The sequence below is a fragment of the Apus apus genome, chromosome 8 (genome assembly GCF_020740795.1).
Source record: "Apus apus isolate bApuApu2 chromosome 8, bApuApu2.pri.cur, whole genome shotgun sequence".
In the NCBI taxonomy this organism is placed as follows: Eukaryota; Metazoa; Chordata; class Aves; order Apodiformes; family Apodidae; genus Apus; species Apus apus.
The window spans coordinates 10,121,155-10,149,098 of NC_067289.1; the positions used below are offsets into that span (position 1 = coordinate 10,121,155).

General features: G+C 37.3%; 1 protein-coding gene across 1 annotated transcript in view; it reads left to right on the forward strand.

The window, feature by feature from the left end:
* The first annotated feature begins 437 nt into the window (after positions 1-437).
* COL4A3 (collagen type IV alpha 3 chain) overlaps positions 438-27,944 on the forward strand; it is a 43,745-nt gene continuing 16,238 nt past the window's right edge. The window contains exons 1-32 of the mRNA XM_051626561.1: positions 438-518; positions 601-690; positions 1,676-1,720; positions 2,016-2,078; positions 3,541-3,567; positions 4,165-4,242; positions 5,252-5,314; positions 5,742-5,777; positions 5,902-5,943; positions 7,406-7,483; positions 8,167-8,229; positions 8,504-8,560; positions 9,766-9,810; positions 11,162-11,215; positions 11,593-11,634; positions 12,907-12,994; positions 13,450-13,485; positions 13,825-13,989; positions 15,466-15,558; positions 16,169-16,264; positions 16,599-16,669; positions 17,867-18,055; positions 18,798-18,966; positions 19,840-19,932; positions 20,388-20,492; positions 21,369-21,466; positions 22,821-22,971; positions 23,103-23,216; positions 23,506-23,673; positions 24,816-24,905; positions 25,452-25,586; positions 26,292-26,390. Of these exons, the coding sequence (XP_051482521.1) occupies positions 438-518; positions 601-690; positions 1,676-1,720; positions 2,016-2,078; positions 3,541-3,567; positions 4,165-4,242; positions 5,252-5,314; positions 5,742-5,777; positions 5,902-5,943; positions 7,406-7,483; positions 8,167-8,229; positions 8,504-8,560; positions 9,766-9,810; positions 11,162-11,215; positions 11,593-11,634; positions 12,907-12,994; positions 13,450-13,485; positions 13,825-13,989; positions 15,466-15,558; positions 16,169-16,264; positions 16,599-16,669; positions 17,867-18,055; positions 18,798-18,966; positions 19,840-19,932; positions 20,388-20,492; positions 21,369-21,466; positions 22,821-22,971; positions 23,103-23,216; positions 23,506-23,673; positions 24,816-24,905; positions 25,452-25,586; positions 26,292-26,390 (2,824 nt within the window). The remainder of the gene's footprint in view (positions 519-600; positions 691-1,675; positions 1,721-2,015; positions 2,079-3,540; positions 3,568-4,164; positions 4,243-5,251; positions 5,315-5,741; positions 5,778-5,901; positions 5,944-7,405; positions 7,484-8,166; positions 8,230-8,503; positions 8,561-9,765; positions 9,811-11,161; positions 11,216-11,592; positions 11,635-12,906; positions 12,995-13,449; positions 13,486-13,824; positions 13,990-15,465; positions 15,559-16,168; positions 16,265-16,598; positions 16,670-17,866; positions 18,056-18,797; positions 18,967-19,839; positions 19,933-20,387; positions 20,493-21,368; positions 21,467-22,820; positions 22,972-23,102; positions 23,217-23,505; positions 23,674-24,815; positions 24,906-25,451; positions 25,587-26,291; positions 26,391-27,944) is intronic.

A 27,944-nucleotide genomic window follows, 5' to 3' on the forward strand; every position in this document is an offset into this window, starting at 1 on the left:
AACCCCACCCTCTCTCTCCTGTGATATGCTGTGATGTAAAAGATCTTGAATAGGCAGCTCTTCACTGGTGTGAAGTTGAGCATGCTAAATTGCTGCTACCTAAAGAGCTGCAACACCCTTTCTGTGAGTTTCTAGGCTTGGAGAACTTGATTTTAACCAAGATACGACTTGCATCTTAATTCTATTTATCTAAAAAACTGAAAATACACCTTCCACTGTAACTTCGTCTCCTGTATTCTATTTGTATAGTTTTAATCTTCTTTGTTTCCTTTACATGGTTTGATTATTTGATCCTGACCTTAAAATACACATGAAAAAGTAATTAAGTGTCTTAATCTCTGAGACTCAGATTATTATTTTTTTAGATTGTCATATACAGCAAACTTCTGTTGCAACTTTTGTTGCATTTGACTCCCACTGTTTCTTTCATGGCTTGCATGAAGAAAGGTATTGATGGTTTGGATGGTAATACATCTGCTACAGTAGCAGACATACAGAGAAGTTACGAGGGACAGAAAGTAATGAGTGCCGTAGAAATAACTGATGGAAAGCAGGGTTCATGGATAGTTTAAGAATATTTTTTTTTCTTAATGTTTACAGGGTGAAAAAGGCTTTCCTGGTGTTCCAGGTCCACCTGGTCATAGAGGCTTTCCTGGTCCAGAAGGTCCTCCAGGACCACAGGGACCAAAGGTAGGTGTGTATAGGGACAGAGAGAAGTTACTGTGCTTGACTGTGAAAGTGAGCTAAGACTGGGTAGAATCCTTTGTTTAAAAAAATAAAAATAATAAAAAACAACAAAACCTATTTGGTGAGGTTTCCAGCTATTTCCTCACAGGGGAGCACTTTCAGGTCTCACAGTGTGAACAGATCCATAGCAACAGCTTTCTCAACATGTTCTGACTTTTATTTTTTTTACCTGTGTTGAGGCATATCCCCCATAAACACTGGAAAGGTGGGTAAGATGCCAAGATTTATGGAAGTTGTATTAAATGGATGTTTCGTTTAGTGTCTGCAGTAAAGTCTTGATTGATGGATTGATTGATTTATACAGGTTTGTATGCATATGTCGGTATTGTTATTTAAAATGTTGCATGTCCTGATGATATATATGTGTTTTTTCTCAGTTATACTGAAGTACATTGTTTTCCATTTGTGGTGTAGGGTTCTCCAGGTCTCACAGGCTTAGTTGGACCCAAAGGCACACGAGTAAGTATGTTCTAAACAAACTTGTATCTATTAAATGTCATGTTAAATGCCAGCTTGGTTCAATAATTCATAAAAAATAAACCAAAAAAACATTACCTATGATGTAAAAGTATTTTTAAAATGTATGACACAGAGTATGTATGTGCATTATCTATTTTGTAGAACTTTTGCCTTTTTTGCAGCACTGTATGTACAAGGTTCATGCTGTATGTATTTAGCATTGGGGAATGGTATAGAAAAGACTAGAATTCCATGAAAACTTTTTTCCTGTGAACAAAATCAGCCTATATTAACAGTGCATGAGCTACCATTTTACTTAGTTCACAGTCAGAAGGGTTAAGGAAGTAATGACATTTTGATAGAACAATACTCGCTTTAATTTTTCTTATGTCTGCCATCAAAAGGAAAACTGCATCCTGAGCTTTTTCTCAATATTTGTAATGTTATTCCTCTGCTTTTATATTGTTAGGGAGTCCCAGGAATACCGGGATTTTCAGGTCCCCCAGGCCTTCCAGTAAGTAAAAACAAAACGGATTTAACCGTTTCTCTCTTGCTACAGTCTTCAGTACACAATTATCCTCCACCCAGTGTGCTCACTCTAGTCTCAACACCACTATTGTCTCTGCCAATTAGCCTAGAGATAGCAATCATAGCATCAGCACTTCTTACTCGTTGTAATGATTTAAGAACACAGTATAATCTGTCAAGTCTTGTGAAACACTGCTCCAACATAAACTCTTTCTGTGTTGCTGTAGGGGAATATGAATGTGCAAAAACAAAGCTTGTGTCAATTTTGCACTTCTTTTTAGGGTGAACCGGGAACTGTTGGTCCTCCGGGGCGCCCTGGTGTTCCAGGATGCAATGGCACAAAGGTACAAACCAAGCTGAGTGTTGTGGAGGTTGTTTGGCTGTGCTTAGGAATGACCAAAAAGCATTCTGAAGTTTTGCCCCGATGTATAACAACTTTGATTTGTTTTGGTTTGTGACTTCGTCAACTAGGAAAAATTTGAATTGTGAGGCCAGAGGAAGGAAAAGTACTGCCTTTGTGTGTGTGAGAGAGTAAATATCCTTTGCAAAAAAAAAATCAAGAGTAGTGTTTGATATTTTGACAGATGAAAGTTTTTTCATTAAATCCAGAAGACCTAACCAGTTTTGTTCAATCTGTCCTGTTATTGAAATGGGTTATAGAAGAGATAATAAATTCATTTTGTTTCACTAGTATCTAGCTTGTGGTTGATTCATAAGTCCTGAAAGCAAAAGAAAAGGCTTAATGTTAAGTTACAGGTTTACTAGTTTATGCTTCCAGCATTGTGAAGGAGGGAGCCAGAAGAGTGCCTACTACATAAAATCATACTTTTCTAGTGAAACAGTGAACTGATCTGACACAGCTAATAAAGCCTGATGTCTGGGATAGAAGTCAAGACCCATACAGTCAGGCTTCTGGCAAATATGGTGGTAATGCAGCTCACAATCTTGGTATGATAAATTAAAGAACTTCTTTTTTAAATCACATTTGCTAAAATCAGACCAAATAATATGCAATAATATGCATTAACAGTCAGTCTTACTGCTTCCAGGGCGATCAAGGTTTTCCAGGTTTTCCAGGTAGAAGAGGTCCTCCAGGAGTTCCAGTAGGTGTCTGTGAAATTCATGATTGTTGCATTTCTACCACATAAAAGCCATTTACTGAAAGTGTAAAGCTTCACGTTAGCTGGCTTTGACAGCAGTTGAAATATATAGCTATCTCCATTTTATTAATATGAAAGCTGTGTGATAAAGAAACCAAAGTTACAAATAATGCTTTACCTGCTGCAGGTTGGGCCTCAGCTTCTCAGTTAATGATTATGCAAATTCATTGATTAGTCTTAGCCCTTTAGTGTCTAAAGGGACGATCACGAAAATTTACCACTCACATGTCTAAATGTTTCTAATACATATATTTAATAGACTGCAGTTTCAGTTCATATCCAAATATTTTTGCAGATATGGCTTAATTAAGTCAATAGAAACCAGGAATTAAACACGGAACTTCTCATTATGGCTGCATTGCTTTAACCCTGGGTTTTGTTTTTTCTCTTTAACAGTGTATTTTGAAAAGAAATTTCTAAACACCAAATGGAAAAGCAATGCTTATAATAAAGTTCCAGTGGCTTCAAATCTAATAACTTCTAAACATGTTTTTTAAGCTGCTAGCTCTCCTGCTTTATCTATTTACATCATGTCCATGAAAATAAATCACTTCAAGAGCACTGAGCTTAGAGAATATTTAGAGTGTGTCCTTTTGACATTGTCTTTTTTAATTTTCTGTTTTAATATTATTGTTCTTCTCACTAGGGTATTGATGGCATCAAAGGAGAGAAGGTCAGTGATTTACACCATATTACATGTTTATTGATAGTCAACAGTGTGTGTGTGTATGTTTCCTACTGGAAAAGAGTTCTTAACATCTCCATTCATGGGAAACGGGGTCTGCTTTCTGAAAGAAGCAACCACAGACTTTGGTGCTTTGTTTGTATTAGTTGTATTTACCCTGGGTTACAAAACAGTATATAATATTTTTCCATCCTTTAATTACTGTTATTGTGTGTAATTAATTTAACTCTTTAAAGCACACAAAGAACTTAGCCTCTCCCCCAGACAGCTTATGAATTCATATGGAAACCTGCAGATGCACTAGAGAGTATTTTAAAGGGTTAAAAAAGTACCCTCAAAAAATTGAAGGTCAGGACTGTGGGTGAGTAACACAGGTATGTCTCAAATGAAGACAGCTACTAGCAAAGAACTGGAATGCCTGAGAAAGTTCTATTCTGTTTAATAAGATCTTTTTTAAAGGTAGACCTATGCATAGGGGACAGTTGCCATCATTATGCAGTTGCTTATTTTCCTACAAACTGTATTTGTTCTCCTAAATAGTTCTACAGCATAACTTTTTATCTTCCCTTTTATCTAATTGTCCAGGGGTGCCCTGCAGATGGATATAAGCAAGAGTATGGTGCAAAAGGTGATCCTGGATTGCCAGGAGTACCTGGATTTCAGGTAATTCAGAAAAAATATATATCTATATATATAGATAAAAATATGTGAGTGTATATTAAAATAATTTGTAGATAATATATATTATTTTAATGTATTATGTATTTTACGTAGATAACAACTTTTTTACAATTATCTCACTTGTTTCTAAACTGTGAAATAATTCTGTGTCTTCAAAAAAATTAATGTAATCTGATTAATGCAATATATTCAGTCTTTCTTCTGACTTTACAAAATGGAGTGCACAAAGACAGTAGTAATTAACTCTGCCATCAGAACCTTTAATGTCCATTATATGTTAGTGAAGTGAGATAGGGAAGATAGCTTGCAGACAAACAACAATACTTTAGAAATGGAGAAAAACTGGTCATAGTTTTAAGGGTTTACCCCTACATATAGAATAGTATAGTATAGCATAGCATACTTTGACTGGAAGGGACCTACAACAACCATCTTGTCCAACTGCAAAAATTCCCCATGAAGTAAGACTGAACAGATTAGACCACCTCAGCTTCAAGAGAAGTGCTAATAAGGGACAGTGTGATCCATATTTTTAAAATGGAGATTAACAGGAGAAGGCAGAGTAGACATTTCATTTGGCTTGTTACAATAAATGGGGGGACAAGAAATTAAAAAGAAAATTAAAAAATGAATTTTCCATTTCTTTGAAAATCAAGCTTTAAAGTATAGAATGTAATGCATGGAATATTCAAAAGTTTAAAAAGGCTTATTAGGGCTAGCAATAAGACTGTATGAATTATGAGAATGCCCACACTTAAATGGGACATATATCCTCACTTGAGTAATTTAGTTGTGCAAAGGATGTTTTCTTACATTTCAAAACATATGCCACCCGATGAAACAGTGAGAAGGAATTACACTTCTGTAGAGATGAATAGGAAATCCAGACAGTGCTGCTTCTCTCTTTGTTATTCAGTTCATTGAACTGAGTGATATGGTTTGCTCATAGTCTTGCCAGGAGTTTTATTCCTGTTTCTCTATTAATACGCAGGGTGTCCAGGGTGCTCAAGGATATCCTGGGGACCTTGGACCACAGGGACCTCCAGGAGCTTCAGTGAGTATGAGCTTATGTCTTGCTCATTACTTTTTACCTTTGATTTTCCTAGAAACCTATGGAATTACACAAATACAAATACCTTACTCTCCCAGACTTGATGTCTACAGACACGTGATTTTTTTCTATTTTTATATATGATAATTTCCATGTTTTCAGAAGTATAGTTGTTGATGTGGTCATAAATTTTTATTTCCAAATAATTACCCATAAATTCATTTTAAATATTAAGGTGCATAATTGTAATAAAGAGAAAGGTATATGTTTGCAACAAGACTGTATAGACATGCTGTCACCTACTCACAAGAAATTATGGTCGTAAAGGTGGAAGAATAAAAATAGTAATGTAACTCATATGAAAACTGGGTACTTCAAAACATCCAAGTTTTTAAAATTGAAGTGGGTTTTTTTTCTCCTTTTTTGGTAGGGCATGCCAGGGAAAGCAGGACCTCCTGGACCTAAGGTAGTCTCAGATTGGTAATAAAAATAAAAGCTTTCTATTATGTGTAACATCAATTAATTAATTTTGCAGGTGTATTTAATATTTTTTTAAAATAATATTTGGGGGTTTGGGTCTTTTTTTTTAGGGTCTTATGGGACTGAAAGTAATAGGAGCCAAAGGAAGAAAGGTAATTGTATAAAAGGCTTGAAACATTTTTTGAGTTGTGTTTCTGTTTGCTGCCTTTTCTGATATACTGTTGTGAAATGTTTGGGGAAGTAACTACATTGAAATAAAAAAATTCAGTATATATGTGGAAGTCTTTTATTGGAAAATGGAAACATGGCAATTAATGTCTAAGGACAAGCTGTTTTCTCATGAGAGCCAATGATATAAACTTCCTGATAGAAGGACAGAAACCTAAGAGGAGCCAGTAGTTAATATTTACTAACACATAGCACTCAATTTGTGTATATATCATTTGCACATTTCCTAAATGCTTACCTAAGCATGTAAACATTGGTAAATAGACAGCATCTGTAGACTCAGCATTTCTTATTGCCACCATCTTTCTGGCGTCAGCCTTTATGATGCTAGAAAACCTCCCAGATTTTAAATAAAAATGGGATCATTTGTTGTCCACGTTCTTACTTTGTATCCCATATAATTGATCTTAAGAAAGAAATGACTGTGAATACATATATTGTCTCTGAGGACCTTGGCTTACAGTTGGAGGACCAGTGTAGTCAGTTTGAATGTCCCTACGGGATCCTTTCAAGAACCTGGGGCATCTCACAGTTACTTTAACTGACCTGCACAGATTCAGCTGTGAACTGGAACTGCACTGTCTGACAGTAGGATTGGTTGTAACTTTGTAATTAGTACTGGGAATGTGCTAGAAGTTTTCTGGCAAAAATTGCTGTAAATATAATTGATTACTCATTAGCTTTAGCTTAGTTAACCATGGAGCATCTTGCTTCCATATGAATGATGCATTCTTTGCTGTTATGATGCAAGGGCATGCAAAGGCATTCCACTGGCCTGGAATCACTGAAAATTCTGGATGTTGTTTTGTTGAGCTCCACAGGAAAAATCTCATTTAGGATTTTCCCTGTTCTAAAAGGTCCTTAATGAAAAAGTGTACTATGACATTAATGTTTTCAGCTAAGAACACATGAAAGCTAATTTTATCTCTCAGTGCTATGTTGCAGTCATCTCCCTGTAATACACAGACTGCACTTTTGAGGATGTCACCAGGGACAGTTCATGTATTTTATTGATTTATTTGTTTGGGAGAAAAAATATACTCAAGGGGATTTTTTAATTTAACTTAGAATTTAAATGGCTACATAACTTTTAAGCAAATAGTTTTTAAAATACAAGATAATTCTACATGCTTTAGCTGCAATCAGCATATACATTTTTATGTTTCTTAGCTGGGAAAATGTTGTAGTAGTAGTCTTAAGTTTTCCTTATACCTTTTTTATTGGAAGATAAATAGCAAGCAAAGATAAATGTTTCACTGTGTTAAAGCCTAAGAGTAATGACAGAAAAAAATGTATGATGTTGAAAGTATAGTGATGGTAATTTGAAATAATGAAACCACACCACTTGCAACTGCTCTATTTTTCTTTTTTTTTTTTCATTTTAAGGGTGACACTGGTTTAACTGGACCCCCGGGACCACCAGGAACCGTTATTGTGACATTAAGTGGACCAGACAACATGACGGTAACAAAATTGCTAAACATCACATTCAAATATGCTGGTTTGCAAGGTTTTACTTTGAGAGGACCTTTTTATCTTCCCTTTTCCAACAACATTTCCTTTTACCTATCCTAACATTTTTCAGACTTGTTTAGTTAGATACTTAGCTCTTCTTAGAGTGCATGTCTATAGAACCAGGTCAGCCGAGGCCTGTGTACTCACGTGCACATCTGCACAATGCCAGTGGAATGCAAAGTGCTTATTAGCAACCCACCTGCTGTGGATCTCTGAGGACATGAAAAGTAAATAACTTTTAGCATCACCAAATCAACATGGATTTTCTGAATCGCTATCAAAACCACAGCTATGTTGACCTCTGGGCCTTGTTACTGAAAATATCAGGACTCTGAGCTCCCAGAATTTCACAAAAAGCTTACGACATGTTCATGTACATTTCATAGTTCATTTTCTCATTGTTTTTACTGGAACATGAGTAATCATGGAAACTGTTGGGAAAATAATCAGTATTAGAGAAAGGAAATACTCTGATTCAGCTATCATTTTAAATATTGCTTTGTGAATTAAAATTCTTGCAATTTATCCTTGTATAGAACTTAAACAGCCGTAGCTGATAGACAGTTTTGAGTGTCATCATAAGCACAGAAAAATCCAAGATACCATATTTATTTTTCTTTTCTGTGTAATAGGACTTGAAAGGAGAAAAAGGAGAAAAAGGATCAAGAGGACTTCCAGGGCCAGTGGGGTTTACAGTAAGTGACCAGAAGTAAATCCCTTAAATCCAGATGTTCAGGCAACATCACCTAGTAAACACCATTCTTCAGAGTCTGGTATTTACACTAATTCCAACCTTTAATGAATAGAATAGAACTAATTAATAGGACAGAATAGAATACCTATTAATAGCATTCTAACTGTACTTTATTTATGTACTTTTTTTAGTAACAAACTAAACTAAACTAAGACACATTTAATTTAGAATATGTGAGTGTCAAAATATGTATCTTGAGGGTGATTTTGTTACAGGGGCTTGTTGGTGATTCTGAAAGTGAAAAGGGTGACCGAGGAGAACCTGGACCACAGGTACATGCAAACCATCGAATACATACGTTAGTCTTCTCTGAAAAGCTGTTTTGCCCTGATGTTGCTCTCCAGGTTTTGTTTCAATGCTACTGAGAGCAAATTTTCTTAGATTGAAAAGCTTTTTCATCCAGCAAACCAGACAAGAGAGCTGAAAGTCAAATGATGGTTATTATAGGCTACATAGCATGAGTACATGATATGCCAATGTATATGTAGAAGAGAATTAAAAGCTTTGGTTTTACGCAAGGTAGCAGACTTAAATTAGAATGGTCAACCAGCAGGTAAGTGGAGATGTGAAGAAAGTTGTCGCAAGAGAGTTATTCTGCTAACAGGATAACATGAGAAAAAAATCATATGCTAATTTTAAAAAGCATACGCATTAAAATACAATTTACTTGAGTATCTCTACATTTTTTATGATAAGTAAATAGTTGGGCTATGGATTTTAATTTGGTTTTCCTCATTTTTGCCTTCAAGGTGGGAAGTATGGTATCCATATTCAGAATTCCATTTTAATTTCCTTCTGTTTCTCTCCCTGTTTCCCCCCTTCTCTCCTTTCCCTTTGTCTTTTTTTTTTCTTTACAAATTGCTTAACATGTATTACAGAATCACAGGGTTGTTGCCACACCAGAGAGCAGGATGCCAGCAGAAGGCTGCCTAGTGTGCTGTGCACCGCAGAACACAGCAGATAATTCTGGTGTGCTGCCTCCTGCAATTTTCACTTTTTTGACTGCTGCTCTAATTCCAGTACCTTTGAAGTGAACTCCCTGTTATTTTTCATTAAGTAATTTCTCTTTGATTCATCTCTTAGCTGCACTTTCTGTAAAAGTTTCTCTTCAGTATCTTTCTCTGCTCATCATTAGAAGGGCTGCTACCTGCTGTATTGTGTTGTTATTTGTCTTGGTTCTGCAAGGACCTGATTTTGCACCAGGCTTTCTGTACTGGCCTGGCACTTTGTGCTGGTGAAGTGTCCGCATCGACTAATCCTGCACTGGAATAGGAATGTCCAGGGAATATCTCACTCATAGAGTTTTATGAAAATTAATTATTATTAGAAATAACGAACATTTTAAAAGTAACTTTACTAGCTTTTCGAAATTTATAAAGACCTGGAATACAATTACATGCGCAGCATTAGTTATGCTTATTGAATTTATTTATTTATTTATTTATTTATAATTTTATTTTCTGCTTTTTCTTTGTAGGGTAAACCTGGAAAAGAAGGTGCCCCAGGTCCACCTGGACTACTGGTAATGAAGGAAGCCTTCTAAGCACTTTCAAAATAACAGTGATCTGTTCATCATTGTCATATCTTCCTGTCACAGCTTTTTATTTGCACAAACTGTGAAGTATTTCCTTTCACACAGCTGACCTTGGGACATAGCATGTCCTCATAGATTTATGCAGGAGAGGGAGGCTCAGTTTATAGATGTCTCTTTTGTGTAAAAAAAAAAAAAAAAAGCCTGTTGCTTGTTGCTGTCTAATGAATTTGGTCCAAGACGTGGTCCAAGTATGCAAAATAGTTCTGTTGAGTTTGATTCTGGTTGTTCACATATAAATTTTTGCAAAGGAGTTATACCTTCACTTCAGCATAAATCAAGAAGCAAGATGAATAATTTTTTATCATTAGAAGCAAAGACATTCTTTTTTACAGGGAAAAATTTTTGTCGAGGTCACAGCTGCAGTGGCCTGAAACAAGATGACTGATAGATATTAAAACTGTCATATTGTCGTAATATAATTCATAAAATATGCCATTTTATAACCAAAATTATCTTGTTTACTAATTTAAAAGCTGAAGTTGTTAGAAAGCTATTCAATTGATCAAATATCAATTATTTTATCTTCACTTCCACTTTTACAACATCATTAGGGTCACAGTGACATTACAAATACCTTATCAAAATTCTTATTGTCAGAAAAGCCCATTTGACATATCTTTTATTGAAACATCATCTTACTCATGCTGAAACAACCTCCACAGACAGTCTGAACACATTCCAGTCTGACAAAGAGCATGGAATGACAGACCACAAAGCTCTACTGCCTCAGCTAACTGAAAGAAAACTTTCTGTCATGACCAAGACATATCATTGCTGTGTTCCCATTTCAACTAACTAGCTGTGAATTCAACTGCTTAAGCCTCCTAGAAGTCCCTTTCCTTGCACGTTCCACACTTGCAGAAAGCCTTAGCAGCAGCCCACACTTTTTCCCCTCCTTGTCTTCCTGACATCTGTTGAGATCAGCACCATCATGCAGTCTGACTGAGTTCTGGGAGAGGAAGTTGCTGAGAGTCTCACTGTGTTCAGTTTCTCCCGTTTCAGAAACAGTAGTTTGCAGAGGGAAAGCAAACCAGAGCCTCCTACACTTGTGCTATCCAGAGCAGCTCCACTTTTGGATTGGTGGAGTGTGCTGCTATAAAGGCAGGTTTGGATCAGACCTGTGATATTTCCCAGACATGGAACTGTGGTGCAAACCGAGTCTTTCCATGAGATTTCTTCCCCTGAACAAACCATGGTCACTATGAAAAATTAAAGCTTTCCATTTTATATCTGTCTTATGACTGCTAGAAGATTAATCTCATAAAATTGTGTGCTGCAGGGACAGAAGGGTGAACAGGGCAGACCAGGACTGGCTGGCAGGCAAGGAACTAAGGTATTTTCTAATGGTTTTGTTGTTGCTTTTGAGAATGAGGATAAGGTATGTTTGGGAGTTATTGCATTGTTTTATTTATTGCTGTGTATACAGTAAGTTTTACTTCACCTAAAAGATGACAGACAATGCTATCATGGAATAGGGAATGGATCAGCTGAACTAGATAATGTGTTTGAGTGGGTGTCCATCTATGTCTGCTGTAGTTTTTGGTGTGTGCAGCTGAAAAGTTGTGTAAACAACAGAAATGGGGGTGGTGAAAGTCTGGTCAGGAGGAGTTCTTTAATGTTATGAGCAATGTTCTGAAGTCACAGTTGGTACCAAATATCATGTCATGTGTTGTTTTTAATAAACAAACCCATCTCTGTCCTTTGATGAAGGGAATGAAAGGGAACACTGGTCCACCAGGAGCTTCTGGTCGAGTAAGTGTACATTATCTTAATAATATAATTTTTCTAGACCATTAGAATAAGAAAAAGTCAAACTGACTGTTTGAGGCAATAATGGATGTCCTGCGACGCTCTAATCAAAGCATGGCTTTCTCAAGTTACTGATGGTGCTGGGAGTCTCACAGACATGGCATCTTCCTTCATGTAGAGGTGGATGCACAATCAGGTCCTGGTTAAGACTTCACTCAGCTCCAGCAATTATGACAGGAGATAGGACTGTCACAGAACAGCTACAAAAATTCACAGGACTCATTATCTAAACCCATCTCTAATCAATTCCAGAACAGGTGATGTTAATTTTGAAATCCTCAGAAGACTTTTTAGAGAAAGCAAGAGCTGCTATTAGTACAATTTCTCTGCCTAGTCATGCTGATTGGCTTTCTTAAAGACCCCATGCACACCTAATGGAAACATTCTACTCAAATTGTTCAAAATAAATAACTTTCTGAAAAGCTTTTGAAAAAAAAAAAAAAAAAAGAGTAGTGAAACCCACTGCTTTTCAGAAATTCAATAAGAAAATTCTAAAGGTAAGCAGTTTTTTTATTCCTTTTAAAATTAGTGCAGTCGTCCATTTACATTTCAGTATAATATTTATGTATCAGGGCATAACACTTATTATAATACTGATTTGCTAATAGTGATACCCATGCAAAACAATCCAAAAAAGAGAAAAGCATTGTAATTATAAAAAAAATAGATTTATAGCAAATTTCATTTTTATATTGTCTGTCATTTGTAGAAACTTTGGAACATGGTAATATTAGACTTTAATAAATTAAGTATTAATTTTTATATGAATGACTGTTTAATGCAGATGTGATTTACATAGTTGATTTTTGTCTGTTTTAATCTATTATTATTTAAGAGAGTAGTCTAGATACAGCTGCTGCTGCTTTGAGCCAATGGAATAGACTAAGAGATTCCTAGATGTTTCTTTCGAGAGTGTTTTCTATTTTATGCAACTGTAATATTTGTGATTTGGTCTCCCAGGTGTCTGGGAGCTGAAGAATGGGACTGAAATCCCAGCCCCATCTATTTCTACAGGTCTCTTGGCATTATCTGTGCATAACATTTGTTATTTCATTTCTGGCTGATTGTGATAACCATGTGATTAGAAAGCCTCGTAATGTCACAAAATCAAAATTATGAATGAGATCATAACATTGTTCTAATCAAATGTTTAGTATGAAGCACTGTGCTTGTCTCTTCATTCTTACTATTCTTTCTTACTATCTTTTTCTTAAGACAGAGTATCATGATAGGGTGGTTGGTGAAAAAGGAGATGAAGGACCCCCTGGACCTCCAGGACCAAAAGGTCAGCGTGGCATGCCAGGTGAGTGGGACACCAAAATTAGAATATTTTGGCCAGAGCTGTCCACTCAGTGGGCTTGTTTCAGGCTGGGTTTTTGAGTACCCAGTAGCCTGCTTCTGCCTTTACAAGAGTGTTTCCAAATTACTCCTATCAAACTGCAGAACAGAAAGTATCCTGAGACTTTGATTTATGGCTGTATTGCCTCATGAAAATAATGAAGCTGGCACACTTCTTTGCACTGATAATTGGGTTGAGCACCTAAGCTCAACGTCCATATCTCACTAGATGCCAGTGAGAACTCTCAGTATGCAACAGTTGCATAAGTAGTAGGTGCCTACTCAGGCAAAGCCAAATTCTTAAAAAATAAAATAAGCTTAAAATGCAGAAACCCAAAGTTTGAAGTCACTGTTTATGAGAAGTGACTTTGCAGAGTACACAGTGGTTTAACTGAACTTCTAAATACATTGCTTTTGCAGGGCCACAGGGTCCTCCTGGATATGCTGGTAGACCAGGTATGTGTCATGGTCCAGTACCAACAATAAAATATATTGTTCTTCCTGACCATTATAGAGCTTTCCAGGATCTTAACTTCAGATGACTTTATAAATATATCTCTAAGAGGTAAACATTTGTCACCCAAAAACTTTGATGGGCCAAATATTTTAAAAGAGAATTAAATATATTTTTTACATTTCTTTACATTACCATTGTGAGTATTTAATATATTACAAGATAGAAAGATTAGTGGGATAAACTCAGTCTTTCACTGTCTTGCTCATCTTGCTATTGAGTACTTACTTTGCATTAAAATTCCATTTCTTTATTTTTATTGTTTTTTCCTCTTTGGTTAGGTGTATCAAGACCTGGTTTAAGAGGTCCCCCAGGATTTCCTGGACCAAAAGGATCTAAAGGAGAAAAAGGACAAACTGGCTTGTGTATTGTAGGCCCTCCAGGACTACCTGGTATTACTGGCAGACCTGGTTCTGTTGGATTGCCAGGTCCCCCAGGAGAACCAGGTGACATTTCAGTACTGTATATATAATGAAAAAGAACAAATCCAGAGTAATTGCAATATCTAATGTAGGATATTATATAAATACATGGTTGAATATAATTTCTCTTTAGAAATTTTTTTTAGAATATTCATGAAGCAAAGGTCTGTGCTTCTTTGCTAATGGGATTCTGTGGAGAAGGTATGACTTCCCAATAGAAAGTTTTCTCACTTTTTTGTATAACCATGACTATAAAGATCTGCTACATAACACCAGGAAGGACTAATGAGTGGAAATCTGTTCCTAAAATTAATTATTCTGAAAGTTGTAGTAGATCTGTAAAACTAAATTCAGAAGGGGCTAATCTGAAAGCTAGAGAAAGAATGTGCATACCTGCAGCAGTCTCAGTGGGCTTTAGAGCAGGATTAAAGTTCTGGCAGCATGAAAAGAAAGTATTAGCATAGTAAGGCTTCTAGAAAATGTATTATCTCAGAGTACCCCATTAACCAGGAATACCAACAGCATGATGTTTCTTTCATATGGGGTAAAGCCAAAAAAGCTTTTCTGAACTGTGTTTTTTCTCTCTGAAAAATATATCTATCCCCTAAATATATAACCTTAGGAAGAACTCAATGCTGTTCTGTTTCTCCAAAGTAATAGTAAATACATCAGAATAATTTTGTCAAAGACACATGAGCAGCTCAAATAATTTAAGATTAAAAAAAAAATGATCCAAGGTCTGGAGCACTTCTGTGAAGACAGGCTGAGAGAGCTGGGGTTGTCCAGCATGGAGAAGAGGAGGCTCTGGGGAGACCTCAGAGCACTTTCCAGTATCTGAAGGGGGCCTACAGGAAAGCTGGGGAGGGACTTTTTACAAGGGCTTGTAGTGAGAGGGCAAGGGGTAATGGATCAAAACTGGAAGAGGGGAGATTTAGGTTAGACATTAGGAGGAAATTCTTTAGTGTGAGGGTGGTGAGAAACTGGAACAGGTTGCCCAGGAAGCTGTGGCTGCCCCATCCCTGGAAGTGTTCAACGCCAGGTTGGATGGGGCTCTGAGCAACCTGATCTAGAGGGAGGTGTTCCTGCCCACATCAGGGGGTTGGAACTAGATGATCTTTAAGGTTCCTTCCAACTCAAACCATTCTATGATTCTATGAAAAGTTTCTGTTCTGTTTCTGGTAAAAGAAACAATTATGTGTCTGTTCATTCACATAAAATGGAAGTACTTTCCCCAGACTGTGATTTTTAAAGGCTAGAAAGATGGATCCAAAGCCTGCTGAGATTTACATTGGCATTACCATATTTATCTTCAAGTACACCCAGTTACAGATTTTTTTTTTAATTTGTCCAGGTAATTTTCTCTTTTAAATGAATCCTAGATTATCTCAAGTTGGAAGGGACCCATCTCAAACTCATCTGTGCAATTTTTCTCTCTTAGCGAACAGAGATTTGTCTGAATAATCTGCTGATGTAATGGTGACATGCTCATTTCATTAACAGGTAAAGTAATATTTAGAACAGGCCAACCAGGACTTCCTGGAGAGCCAGGGTGTATCGGACTTCCAGGACCTCCAGGAGATATTGGCATGAAAGGTCAGTTTCAGAAAACTATCCCTCAGAAGTAGATTGTACAATCCAGTAATTTTCACATATCCTTGTGAAATTTTGAATTTAATTTGCCTCTAAACCATTTAATGAGTTCAGAGATTTGAGAAAATTAGTTAAGGATAGCAAGATGTCTTACTCCACTTACAGTAAACGGCAGCTGAAAGAGCAGTGCATGTGCACACCAGTTGTACAGCTCTGCAGCCAAGGTGTAGATCTTCAGTGAGACAAACAGTTACTACAGGTTGGGAGGGTTTTTGTATTCTCACATTGCTATGTTCAACACTAAAAGCTGTTCTCTGAGAAAAGGTTTCTTCTGCAAATACCACCACAGGAACTGCTGAATCTCTTTGCCACTTGCCATTCATTAAAGTCATCCAGGCTGTTATGCAGCCGTGTTAGTTTGAAGCCTAAGTCTCTTTCTTCTTTTGAGAGTATTTGCCTTATCAGTAGAGTGACTATATCCAAACGGCTTACTAAAACTAGACTTGAAAACAATAAACATTTAAGCTGAATGGTGTTACATTTTCAATGAGAAATGACATTTTCAATGGGAATGACTTGCTGTACAATAACTATCCGATTATTTTCATTCTAGGTGATGAAGCTTTCATGTGTACTGATTGCAGCTATATTCCTGGAATACCTGGTCTTCCTGGTTCTCCTGGGTCACATGGCCAAGATGGCATGCCGGGTAAATTAGCATGTTTTTTCTATCGAGATAGCTGAAACGGCCAGTGATTTTGCTTTTAGCATGATAATTAGGTATGGGCATGTCTGCAGCATGCAGTCCTTGAACCAGTCCTGAGGTTGTGTTGAGTGTGAGAGCCTGATGCAGGAGTACAAGCCCTAAAAAAGGTGAAGTCAGAATGCTAATAGGCTTAGGTGCAGCCTAAAGCCAGATTGGTCTATGATGATGCAGTCAATGTAACAAGCAGAAACATTCAATACTGGGTGTGATTATCAGAGCTTGACAAAATCCATGTCCTTGTTTTCACTTTTCTTTACAAAATGTGTTTCTTTTGCAGGTAGAGAAGGAACAACGGGTCCAAAAGGTTCTCCAGGTTCTCCGGGAGCACCAGGGTTTCCAGGAGCTCAAGTAAGATAGACTTTTTCTGATTATTTTTCAGATGCCACAAGAAATATTTCAGAGAAGCTTCATGGCTGGTGTTACATGAAGTGTCATACTGGGTGATCTCAATGGTTTTCTTTCTGTGGTTATGCATATGTCTGCATGGGAGGCCTAGGTAGAGACTGCAACATGAACATGGCTGATCTAGTTTTACATAAGCCTGTTTTGCTGAGTGTAGCAAGAAGTTTAGCCCAGGCAGTGAGGCAGGTGTCATTAACCTGTTCTGTATTTCATGGTGGTTAGACTGCTTCTTCTGCCTGGTGTGGTTAGTTTACAGTTAACTTCTGTTCATCAACATGATTCTATAATCATGGCAGTAGCTGTAAATAATATATAGAGTTTAGTGTGCTGTGATCATTGTCAGATTTCTCACTTCTCTTGTTTCCAACATACGACTTGCTAAAGCCCCAGCTGTGCAGAGTGACTTGCTTCTAATAATATCCTTCTCACAGGGATGCAAAGGACATTCCCTCTTGGGAAACATTATGAAGAGGGAAGGCTGACACCTGCTGTCACAGACCACTTGCCTATTCTAACTTGTGCCTGTACTAGTAATTATTTGTGGGAAACTACAGTCAGTGCTGTCCAATAAAAAAAAATCACTTGGAAGTACTTGTGGTGGTTGCCACACAGAGGCAGGATGAAAGAGTATGCCAACAGGATTTTCCAGAAAGCTCCCAAGAGGTCATGAGCCCAAGATCACTATGGCCTAGTGTACTTTCAGCTTGTACTGGAATTTGCTGGGATAGAGTACTCACTTTGTATCCTGCAGGGGGAAGACGGGAGAGGAGAAGTTAACTATGAACAGAGTTGATTATGGCTGTTATAGTATCCCTGGGGAGATGTTTCCATGTGCAGGAGAAATCTCTAATTAGATTGTACTTGTCTCTCTTTCTATGCCACCAAAGCACAATCAGGTAGCTAACAGTCTGATCGATTAAATGATCCTGCATTATTCCTGCTTGTAGTAGAATAAATGAAATTACAATCAGGGCCAAAAGGAATAAATGCAGGAGAAAAAGATAAAAACCCAACAGTGTGCTGTTACAATGAATAAAGGTGAGACTAAAGAGAACCACTCTCAGGTATTTAATTTTAAAAAGAAAGCTTGACAACAGTTGACATATGTCTAGCACTGAGGTCCTTTGGATTGCTTTGTTCCAGGGACCTCCAGGTTTTAGAGGAGATCAAGGACGTAAAGGACCAAAAGGTGAGCCAGGATATGTGTATCCAGAAGGGCCAAAAGGTGAGCGAGGCGATCCAGGGGCCAGGGGAGACAAAGGAAGAAAAGGTTCAAGTGGATTTCTGGGAAGACCTGGCTCTAAGGGATCCAAGGGTTCTAAAGGGGAAGAGGTGGGTATGCCCTGTTTGCAATTAATATAGAGTTCATTAAAACCTAAGTCAGTATTTATATCTCAAACATCCGTCTGTTTTATCTATTCAGATGCTTTTACTGAATATTCTCGACCTGACTTAAGGGTGTTATGCTCAACTGTAGCAACCAAGATGCATGACCAATATGTATGAAAGAATGAGAGTTTATCTTCTTACATAATAGCAGGGAGACGAGGCTAGTGTAGACACATGTTGCTGAAAACTCTTGACAATCTATTATACTGTTAGTTGGATATTTATATGGAGTGTTATCTTGGATACCTATGGTGAATAAGATTTTTTTTAAAAAGACAGTTTTCCTGACTACTTACAATGTTTAAAAGGAAATAATCATTCACATAATTCCTTTCCAGTCTTGACACATTTATCTCCAGACAGGGTTGAAAGAAACCACAAAATTTGTTGTTGGGTTTTTTTTACCAAACCTGTTTTAAAAAGAAAAAAATGTACAGTGTAATGTCACAGTAATTGAAAAATCAAGCTGTTGTATTTATTTGTACTATTTCACTCTTAATAGCCCTCTATTTTTAACCATTGATATTAAAATTTAGATTCCTTTAATCACAAGTAAATGAGAGGAAAAATTCCAATTAAATTAGCAGGGCTGCTCTGTTGCTACAGAGAATCAAGCATTTTGTTATGAAAGCTGGTGCAGAAAGCAAGTAATGGTTCATATACACACATATGTAATCATTAATAGGGATTGGCTGGTGCAAAAGGAGATCGAGGACTACCTGGATTGCCTGGCAGACCTGGTCTTCCTGGAGAGATGGGGTTTCCTGGACTGCCAGGATATGGACCACAAGGAATAAGAGGCTTCAAAGGCTCTAAAGGAATACCTGGTCTACCTGGATTACCTGGAGAAGCTGGTTTGTAACTTCCCATTTTACCATGTTTTACTTATGATAAAGAGCACTTAATTGAAATTGCAGAGATAGAGTGAAGCCAAAGACATAAGTTTTTCTTGGGATGAGATTTCTACTGCCCTGTTCCAACGTTGGTCCCATTGGAGATAACAGCAAAAGTCTTAGCATTAGATACTTGCGGTTGTAAGGAGCCCTGTGAGGTCTTTAGTCCAAACTCCTGCTCAGAGCAGGGTCAGCCATGAGATCCGACAAGTTACCCAAGGCATTGACCGGTTAAGCCTTGAAAACTTCCAAGGACTAAGACAGCATATCGTCCCTGGGCAACCTGTTGCAGTGTTTGACTGTCCTGATCAGGGAAGAAAACACTCTTTAAGTATGTTTCCAATCATCACCATTGGTGTGGGCTAAGGGACCAGGGAAAAGGATGAAAAATTTAATCATTTCTGAATGTTGAAAACATTCCAGTGTGTGTCCATTGTACGCAAGCATAATCTGGGAGAACTCAAAGTTGGCTGGCAGATGCAGCCAAGGTTTCTTAAAGAGAATAACCATTAAATCTCTGTGAAATGAAGTTGCAGATTAAGCATTTCTCAATTGCATCATTTACCTGCTGCCTTCACACTTCCTTTTCTGAGTAACCAGTAGACTTGCAGGACTAAGAGGAAGGCTGCAGGTGAGCTTGGTGTCAATAAAATTCTTTTGCTTTATGAAGCCGGGATCTGAAAACTTTTCAGTCTGTTGGAGTTTCAGATACATGGAAACTGTAGAAGACTGCATTTTAAGAGAGTAGATTGACCACCAGTATTTTTAAACACTTAAGATTACATATTGCCAAACTATAAACCTTTGTAATATTTGATTATTTATTTGCTGAAGGTCTGAAAGGAGAGACCAGTAGGGCAACTCCATTGCCTGCATTGCCAGGACCTCAAGGACCAGATGGTTTACCTGGACCACCAGGAGTGCCTGGTGAGTACATGTGCACTAAATACAGTAAAAATCAGAGATAATCTCATTGGGATTGCTCTCTCAGCTCTGGCCAGATAAAACTTTCGGGTTATTTTAAAATTGCCATAAAAAGGTTTCCTGTGGTACAGAAACTGTGGAATTAGCTGTAACATTCCCTTTCAAGAAAACTAGGGAAGTAGATGTGAATAGGAAGGCACACAGGGCCATGTCCATGGTGTGCATTATTGCAGAGATTCTAAGAAAATTTAAGTCACAGACTCATGCCTGCTTTGATACTGTGAACACAATCAGCGTGTTAACTGTGCAAACCTTCTGTGGAGGAGAAATGGTGTATAAATTCTAATATGATCTACGGTGGTGTCCTAATTAATAATTATAAGTTATAAAAGAACTAATCTTACAAGTTGATGTTCTATGGTAAGATACATCACAGTTTACTTATTTTCTTTCTACAGGCAGGGTTGGAGCAAGAGGTCAGCCAGGTGATTCAGGACATCCAGGGCCAACAGGTGACACAGGTTTTCCAGGGCTTGGATTTCCTGGAAACCCAGGTCCAAAAGGTAAAATATGCTTTTTGATCTTCTTCCAAAAAAAACCCCCAAGCCCGCCAAAATGTACATTTTATTTTTATTTTCAGTCCACAAGCAACAAGGTAAAAAACAAACAAACAATGAACATTAGTTAGACAAACAAATATTTTTAGCAGTCTTGTAATTTACTGCCTTCAGGCTCGTAAATTGCAGGTTTGAAATTTTTTTAAGTATTTCAGAGAATCAAGTATCAAAGCTGGCAACTGCAAAATATTTTGAAAGACCCTGGTGCTTCCTGGAATACTGCCTGAACAGGTGGAGCTCATCTGAGTGCCACACTTACTTCAGGTGGATTCTCTTTACCTGGATATATGTAACAGACAGAGCTGTATAAATGTCAGTACTTTATTTTTAATCCATTTTGGTTATGCACAAAGCAATACCTGCTCCAATGTGCAGGGAACAGAAAGTGTTTTGAATAATGTGAATTTGGCCATGCAAATTCATACCTCTCTTTGGACACTAGAAATGTGAGGAAATATTCTCATCATCCCATCGGGGAACGAGAGGAAGGGGAACACAAACTCTGATACTGAAACTACTACCAAGCTGCTTGTTGAAGAAAACAGTAGGGAACTGACATCAGAATAGCTGCACTTAAAAAAACCCCAACATGTTAAATAACTGATTTGAAGCAAATAACCAAGCAGTGTTACAGTCAAACTTGACTGAATACATAAGGAACAAGATGCAGTGTGACACATGAACTCCAAAATAAAAATGCTGTTGTCAGCTCGTGTAAGCTACTTTAGTGTCAGAGGCTTCTAGGTGCATCAATACAAATACCCATTTGTAAAATAAGGTGACAACTGTAGCATTTGTTCTGCCATTTAATTCCTTTTGCAGGAGACAAAGGACTTGCAGGAGGCAGAGGGTCACCAGGTTGTGAAGGAAAGATGGGAGATCCAGGCCGAGCTGGAAATCGAGGACAACCAGGAGAAAAGGTTTGGTTGGAAATACAGGGCAGACTTTTCCACAGGTCCCATTCATTAAGTGTGACACTGAGCAAATAAATTAAGAAGTGTAAGGAATACAGGAATTTCTAGATTTCCTGACCAGCGATGCACAAACTATGAAATTGTTTATATATATGAAGGGGCTAAAGCCAAAATTTTTAATTCAGATACAGGATTTCAGAACTCCACTTGTGTGGGATGTTTTGATACTTGAGTTTTCAGAGCACAAGGAAGATACTGCATTGCTTAGAGCAAAAAATTAAGCCCACAGCTTCTGAAAAGATGGCTATTCAGAAATGGCAATTAAGCACATATTGGATGTGCTTAATACATACAAGTAAGCATGCATTTAATTTAAGCAAGTGCTCTGTTGAATCAAGTGTAAAAGAAGTAGGTTGGAGGTAACACTGCAGCCACTCTTACTGATTAATAGAAGTTAATCTCCTGATGGCACATATAAATGTAGGACTCTTGACTAATCAGAATTAAAATTTGAACAAAATAATAACACTTAAATATGGTGGCATGTCTTTTTCGTGTGTGTGCATATATGTCATTCTTTCGTGTGTTTTTTTGATGTGATAAAGCATGGACACTGGGGTTTTGGATTTACTTTTTTTTATTGTTATCTAAACTGCATTTGATGCCACAGAACAGCTGGATGTGAAGTGGTTTTTGTAGTAAAAGTATGTATTAGTGACTGGTACGAGCTCAGCTCTACCGACCTACATTATGAACATACTGATTCACTGGTACTCAAAACAACCAGCAGTTCAGTCAGCCAAAAAAGAAAAAACAATTCACACGTTCCTTTGAGGGAATAGACTTGGGACATTTGTGATAGTGTCTTCACAGTGTTCAGAAGAATGATTTAAAAAACTCCAATAACTGTCTACTTCAAGATGCAGCTGGATGCTAACTTTGATTATTTAAATAAATATTTCGAGAAAAATATAACTATCCTATAACATAAAGGAAAAGTTGCATTTGCACAAATTCCAACTAGGTTTTCAGATAAAGGTCCAAAGCTTTACACAGCTACAGGAAGCATCACAATGCAGTTAAGGGCAAATGGAGGGAAGTGTCTTGCATTGCTCGGTAGCAATTTCTTAGAATTAGGAGACAAAGTCCAAAAGGTGTCTAAACAAATTACTCCTCTGGTACAGAACCTGCAGCTGGTCAATAAGGAACATCAAGTGGTTTGCTGAATTGGAGCTGTTAAAATTTATAATACAAAGATCCTCAGGGAATGAAGAAAATAACCGTAATGAAAGAAGTTAATTTTGGCAAATTTTCAAAATACAGTTCACCAGGATTGTTGACATTTCTCTCTGTGTTGCAGGGTGACCCAGGCGTGGTTATTCCTGGAGAGCCAGGTAGACTGGGTTCACCAGGAGGTCATGGCATTCCTGGCTCAAAAGGTGATACAGGATTTCCAGGACTTCCAGGACTACCAGGGCATCCTGGACATGATGGTGATGTTGGCCTAAGAGGTACTGTTGTCAAACAAACTCAAGGAGCACAGCAAGTTATTTTAAGAAAAGAGAAGCCAAGTCAAACAATGCTCACTCAAAGCCTGAAACTTCTACTTAAATCATTGTGAATTCAGTCTCCTTTCTTTTAGGAGATCGTGGCTTACCTGGAGTTCCTGGAGATCCAGGTTTTCCAGGGAAACCTGCTGAATGTGTTATAGGCCTGCCAGGCTTGCCAGGTGCCCAGGGAGCTACAGGCCGACCAGGTAGGACCTTTTTTTTTAAATAATAAATACAGACTTAGCAGGTTTTTCATGTTTATTTTTTTCTTATTTTTCTGAGAAAGAACCGAATTATCTACTCTCACTTTTTTTCTCTCTCTCTGAAAAAAAAAATGCCACCACAACATTTTCAAGCGTTGTTTTATGGATCCCATGTTTAGCCCTCAAACAGGCAGAGTGCAAGAAGAGTTGCATGCTCCTGATGTCAAGATAGAGATGAAGGTTTATTTTCTAGATAGATATACCATACTACGCTGTCATGCATTTTTCTTAGGAGGAAGAGGTTTGCAAGGTTCAAAAGGAAAACTAGGTCCTTCTGGCTTGAGTGTCCCAGGAATCTACGGAAAGCCTGGGGAACCTGGATTAATAGGTCCTCAGGGAAACACAGGATTACCTGGTGCCACAGGACAGTCTGGAAGGCCAGGAATCTCTGGTGTGCCAGGTAAGGATCCCTCAAGTACTTATTTTGACACAGAAATGAAGTCAGCCTCTGCAAAAAGGTGTCAGTCATGCTTTTCGTGCTGAAATATTTTTCCATCAACAGCTTTCATGTATCATTGAAATCTATATGGAAAACAAATAATTCCTCATTCCCTAAATTACTAGCATATCTTGAAGCTGTCATGGCATAGTACTGAATTTTCTGTAGCAGTCTTCTGAGAACAGAAGGCTGCCTTACATTGCTTTGTGAACATTGATATCCTTGCAGTAGACATGAACTAGTTAATATTCAAAGTAACTCTCCAGCATAATAGAAGTGTAAAGTGTTTAGTAGTTAGTAGTCAGCATTCCTTTTGAATCAGACAGCTTTCTAATGTAATCTTCTTTTTCTTAAAAAGCAAGTTTACATCTTGAGTCTGGTAGAGTTGAGTCAGATCAAACTCTGACACATTAACCAGAACTAACATTATGTAAGGTTGGTAATCCTTGTAGGGTTTTTTTTCAGAAATGTGCTCAAATTTCCCTTGCAGAATAAAAGAAATTTTATGGATGTGGTTTAGCACAGGACTCGGTAGAGTTAGGTTAATGGTTGGTTAGGTCAATGATTTTAAGTCTTTTCCAACCAAAATGATTCTCTGATTCTAAATCAAGTATGTAAAGCCTCTTACCTCTAACAAAGATTTGTCATTACTATCAAATTCTACATTATTCTGTGGGAAGGAGATAGTACATGCTTTTTTGTATATACAACCTATAAAACTAATTATAAACATGTAGTGCTTGACTCAGTTATGCAAATGTAGCTTTCGGATGTCGTTTGAGGGGAGTTCTTATCTCCCAATTGGCCTTCGACTCCTGAGGCAGAACATCCCATGACAGGTCTCCCATGTCTGTTACTTCATTTATCAGTAGAGGCCGTTGCAGCTACTAATCTAGTTACTTTGGGACTTGCTGTGTGTGTAAGTGCTGCTCATACAGTTAAAGACTGGAAAACTGGATTCAATAGTATGTTGTCGAAATGGAGAAAACAAATAAGTAAGTAATTAAACACTTACATGTCAGGCACGTGTAGTTTTTCTGAAGTACTGTTCTGTTCATTGATAGAATACTAACAAATATGTTCCTCTTGCCTCAATTTCACAGGCTTAAGGGGAGATCCAGGTATAATGGGCCCATTAGGAATTCCTGGACCCCCTGGCATGATTGGAAGACCAGGCAACCCGGGGATCAGAGGCAAGTGGCCATAGTATCTGCTTTCATTATTACTTAGAATTATAGAACTTCCATGCTGAAGTAGTCTTGTGATCCATCTTGATATATATTATCATTCCTAAGGACATCTCAGAATTTCTTTGAGTCTTGGTAAATCTTTGACTTGCATATATGTGCAGTAAACAGACAGAATGGCAACATTATTTATTTTTTTAGCAATTCCATTGGTATTTGTAAAAGTGGTGTGTGATTTGCAAAATAAAGAGCAGAGGGCTTTTTTTTTTTCTCTGTTTGTTTTTTTATCCCATTCATGTTCCAAATATCATATCTATTCAACAGATGTAAGATTATACATATATGCAGTGTAAGAAATTACCATCTCATAACATAATCTGTGTTCACAGATGTTTTGTCGATGATTGGAGTAATTAAGAAGCTCATTTAGGTTGTTGATTTGAAATGTATATTTACATACATAGTTGCCCTTTAAGGCAGGAGTTTCATTGCTTCCTTTATGCTATTGTCTAGTCAGGTTTCTTCAGAAAATTTCATTATATTTTCCTGCAGGTTCTTCCGGGTTCCCAGGACTAAAGGGAAGAAAAGGGTTTCTTGGAGCAAAAGGTGAACCAGGTGATAAAGGTTTTCCTGGACCATCTGAGACCTTGGTTGATATTGGGACTAAAGGAGAACAAGGCTTAAAAGGTACACTTTCATTGTTCTGTCATGCAAAACTAGTTAGGATTCTGATCTATGTTGCAGTTCCAGTGGACTCTAAAACATGGAAAAAACTGACTCTACTACTGACAGAATTCACATGGCTTTGAAATAATTACTGCTGAACACTGTAACTGCCTTTTTGTTTATGGGATAGTTGTATATTACATTGGATACTTATTTTAATTGTAACAAGGCATATTCCTTAAAAAAACTCTTGCTGTAATATTAAATCAGTATTAATATGTTAATAGTAGAGAAGGCTTATATACATGTATGCTATGCGTTCATGTTTTTACACATGTATTAGTCTGTGATTACAGGAATGGTTCTGCTTACCAACTAGATGCTGAATTGCAAAGAAATTGGGTCTGCTTGGAACTGCTTGACTGTCAGAAGAATTCCTTTGTTTGCAGTATTAATACAGACTCTGTACATGCTTAACTAATGCTCTCTGGCTTCTTGAGTAGATATTTTTCTATGGAAGCTTTTAGAGATTTCATTTTGTCTTCATATGAGAAATACAGAAAGCATTTACTGTGAGCTTGTTTCTTGGCTTGCATGTGTTCACAGAGTGAAAATCCTCCACTTCATGATTCAGTAGTTTTAAGAGTTATAAAACTTTAAACTTGACATAACACTTAAATTCTAGGATGTAGTTTTAAAATATTTTTTAATGAAACTTGGTTTTAGGAACCCAAGGAAGAATGGGTCTAAGAGGAGAAAAAGGAGATGCCGGTGTGCAAGGTCCTCCAGGTCCTGACGGGTCTGAAGGACTACCTGGCCTACCAGGTACGGAATATTTATATTGACAATTACTGTATCACATGAAAGGAAGAGATAATATTACCTCAGGGCTAGCACATAAACCCAGCCCCAGCAGCACTACATTCTCTGTATTAACTCTGAAGTTTTTCTGAGAATTCTGAAACTGAGCCACTTCAAAAGCTGCTATTTGAAAATCGTAGCAGCTACCCAAAAACTGCTCTGTGTTTCCTTCCAAAATAGACTATTGTTTGGTGTGATAAATAGAAAATAATATTAAATCCTGAGTAATAACAATTTAAAGTTGATGAGGCGAATTAATAAAAATTGTTATTTATTAAAGTGAAGAGGAGTTTGAATTCCTAATATTATTAAAAGGTAGGAATTCTAAAATATCAATGTTATGGATGTGCACCAGCTTTTCAAATTTGGATTCATTCTAATTCCCTTTTCAAAGCCTACATGTTTGGTTTATATTTTGAGAGTTATCAGGTCTTCAGTGAAAAGCAGACTTCAAAAGGACCTGTATAAATGATAAACCTGTCTAAGCCATTTCACAAATTTTTGTTCTGCCTTTACCGTAACCTCATACATAATGATACATATTGACCCTTGAGTGAGACAATGCATCTGCTTTTTTCAAATTCATGCTAGTAAAACATCTTTACTTTTTTGTATTCTGTATTTTGATTCTTTGAGAAAACTTACTTCTAAAAAATCATATCACTATAATTAGATGCATAAAAATGGTGACAATTAGAAATAATTTTGAACTTGTAATCAAAATGGCTCCTTTCAGGATGTCAGTTATCTGTGCTATATGTGAATATAGCACTACTGTCTAGTGGGAGGTGCCCCTGCCCATGAAGAGGGGTTGGAACTAGATGATCTTTAAGGTCCCTTTGAACCGAAACTATTCTGTGATTCTCTGATTCTGTCATTAACATCCTATATGGTCATTGCAGTGAAGCCACCATGGAAAAAACTGCAAACACTCCACTACTCCCTAACTCTTTATGGAATAAAATAAGGCCTCATCTGCCTAAATGTCCAGGCATTGCCAGTATCTTGGAATTTAGGCATCTGGACATTCTGGAGGCAACTAGGTCATGTAGTAATTAAACTGAATGCTAATTTAGGTAAATTAAGCTGAGGATAAGTGAGTGGGGGGGAAAGTGCCTAAGCCATATGAGAAAAAACTTGAGTATATTAATCATGACAAATGCACAGTAAGTAGTACTGTGAGTGTGAGATGCCCAAAAACCAGACGGAGCACAGGGCAACAACAAAGGGGAGTCTAGTGTGTAAACAGAAATTCATGGTCCTGATTAAAATTTGCAAAAGTATATTTGAGTTGCTGCATCTAAGTGCTGTGACCACAAACCTTCATTTTCATCTTGATAAATAAGATGCTTGTTATTTCCTTGACTTTCTGACAACAATAGTTATAATTTTATCTTTGTCTGAGGAAGACTTTTACTTTGGTTGCATGTTGATTTGTAAAATAACAGGATACCATGACAAGGTGGGCAGCAGAGGATTCTGTATTCATGACAGCTCTGCCAGGCAGCCAGTGCCTAA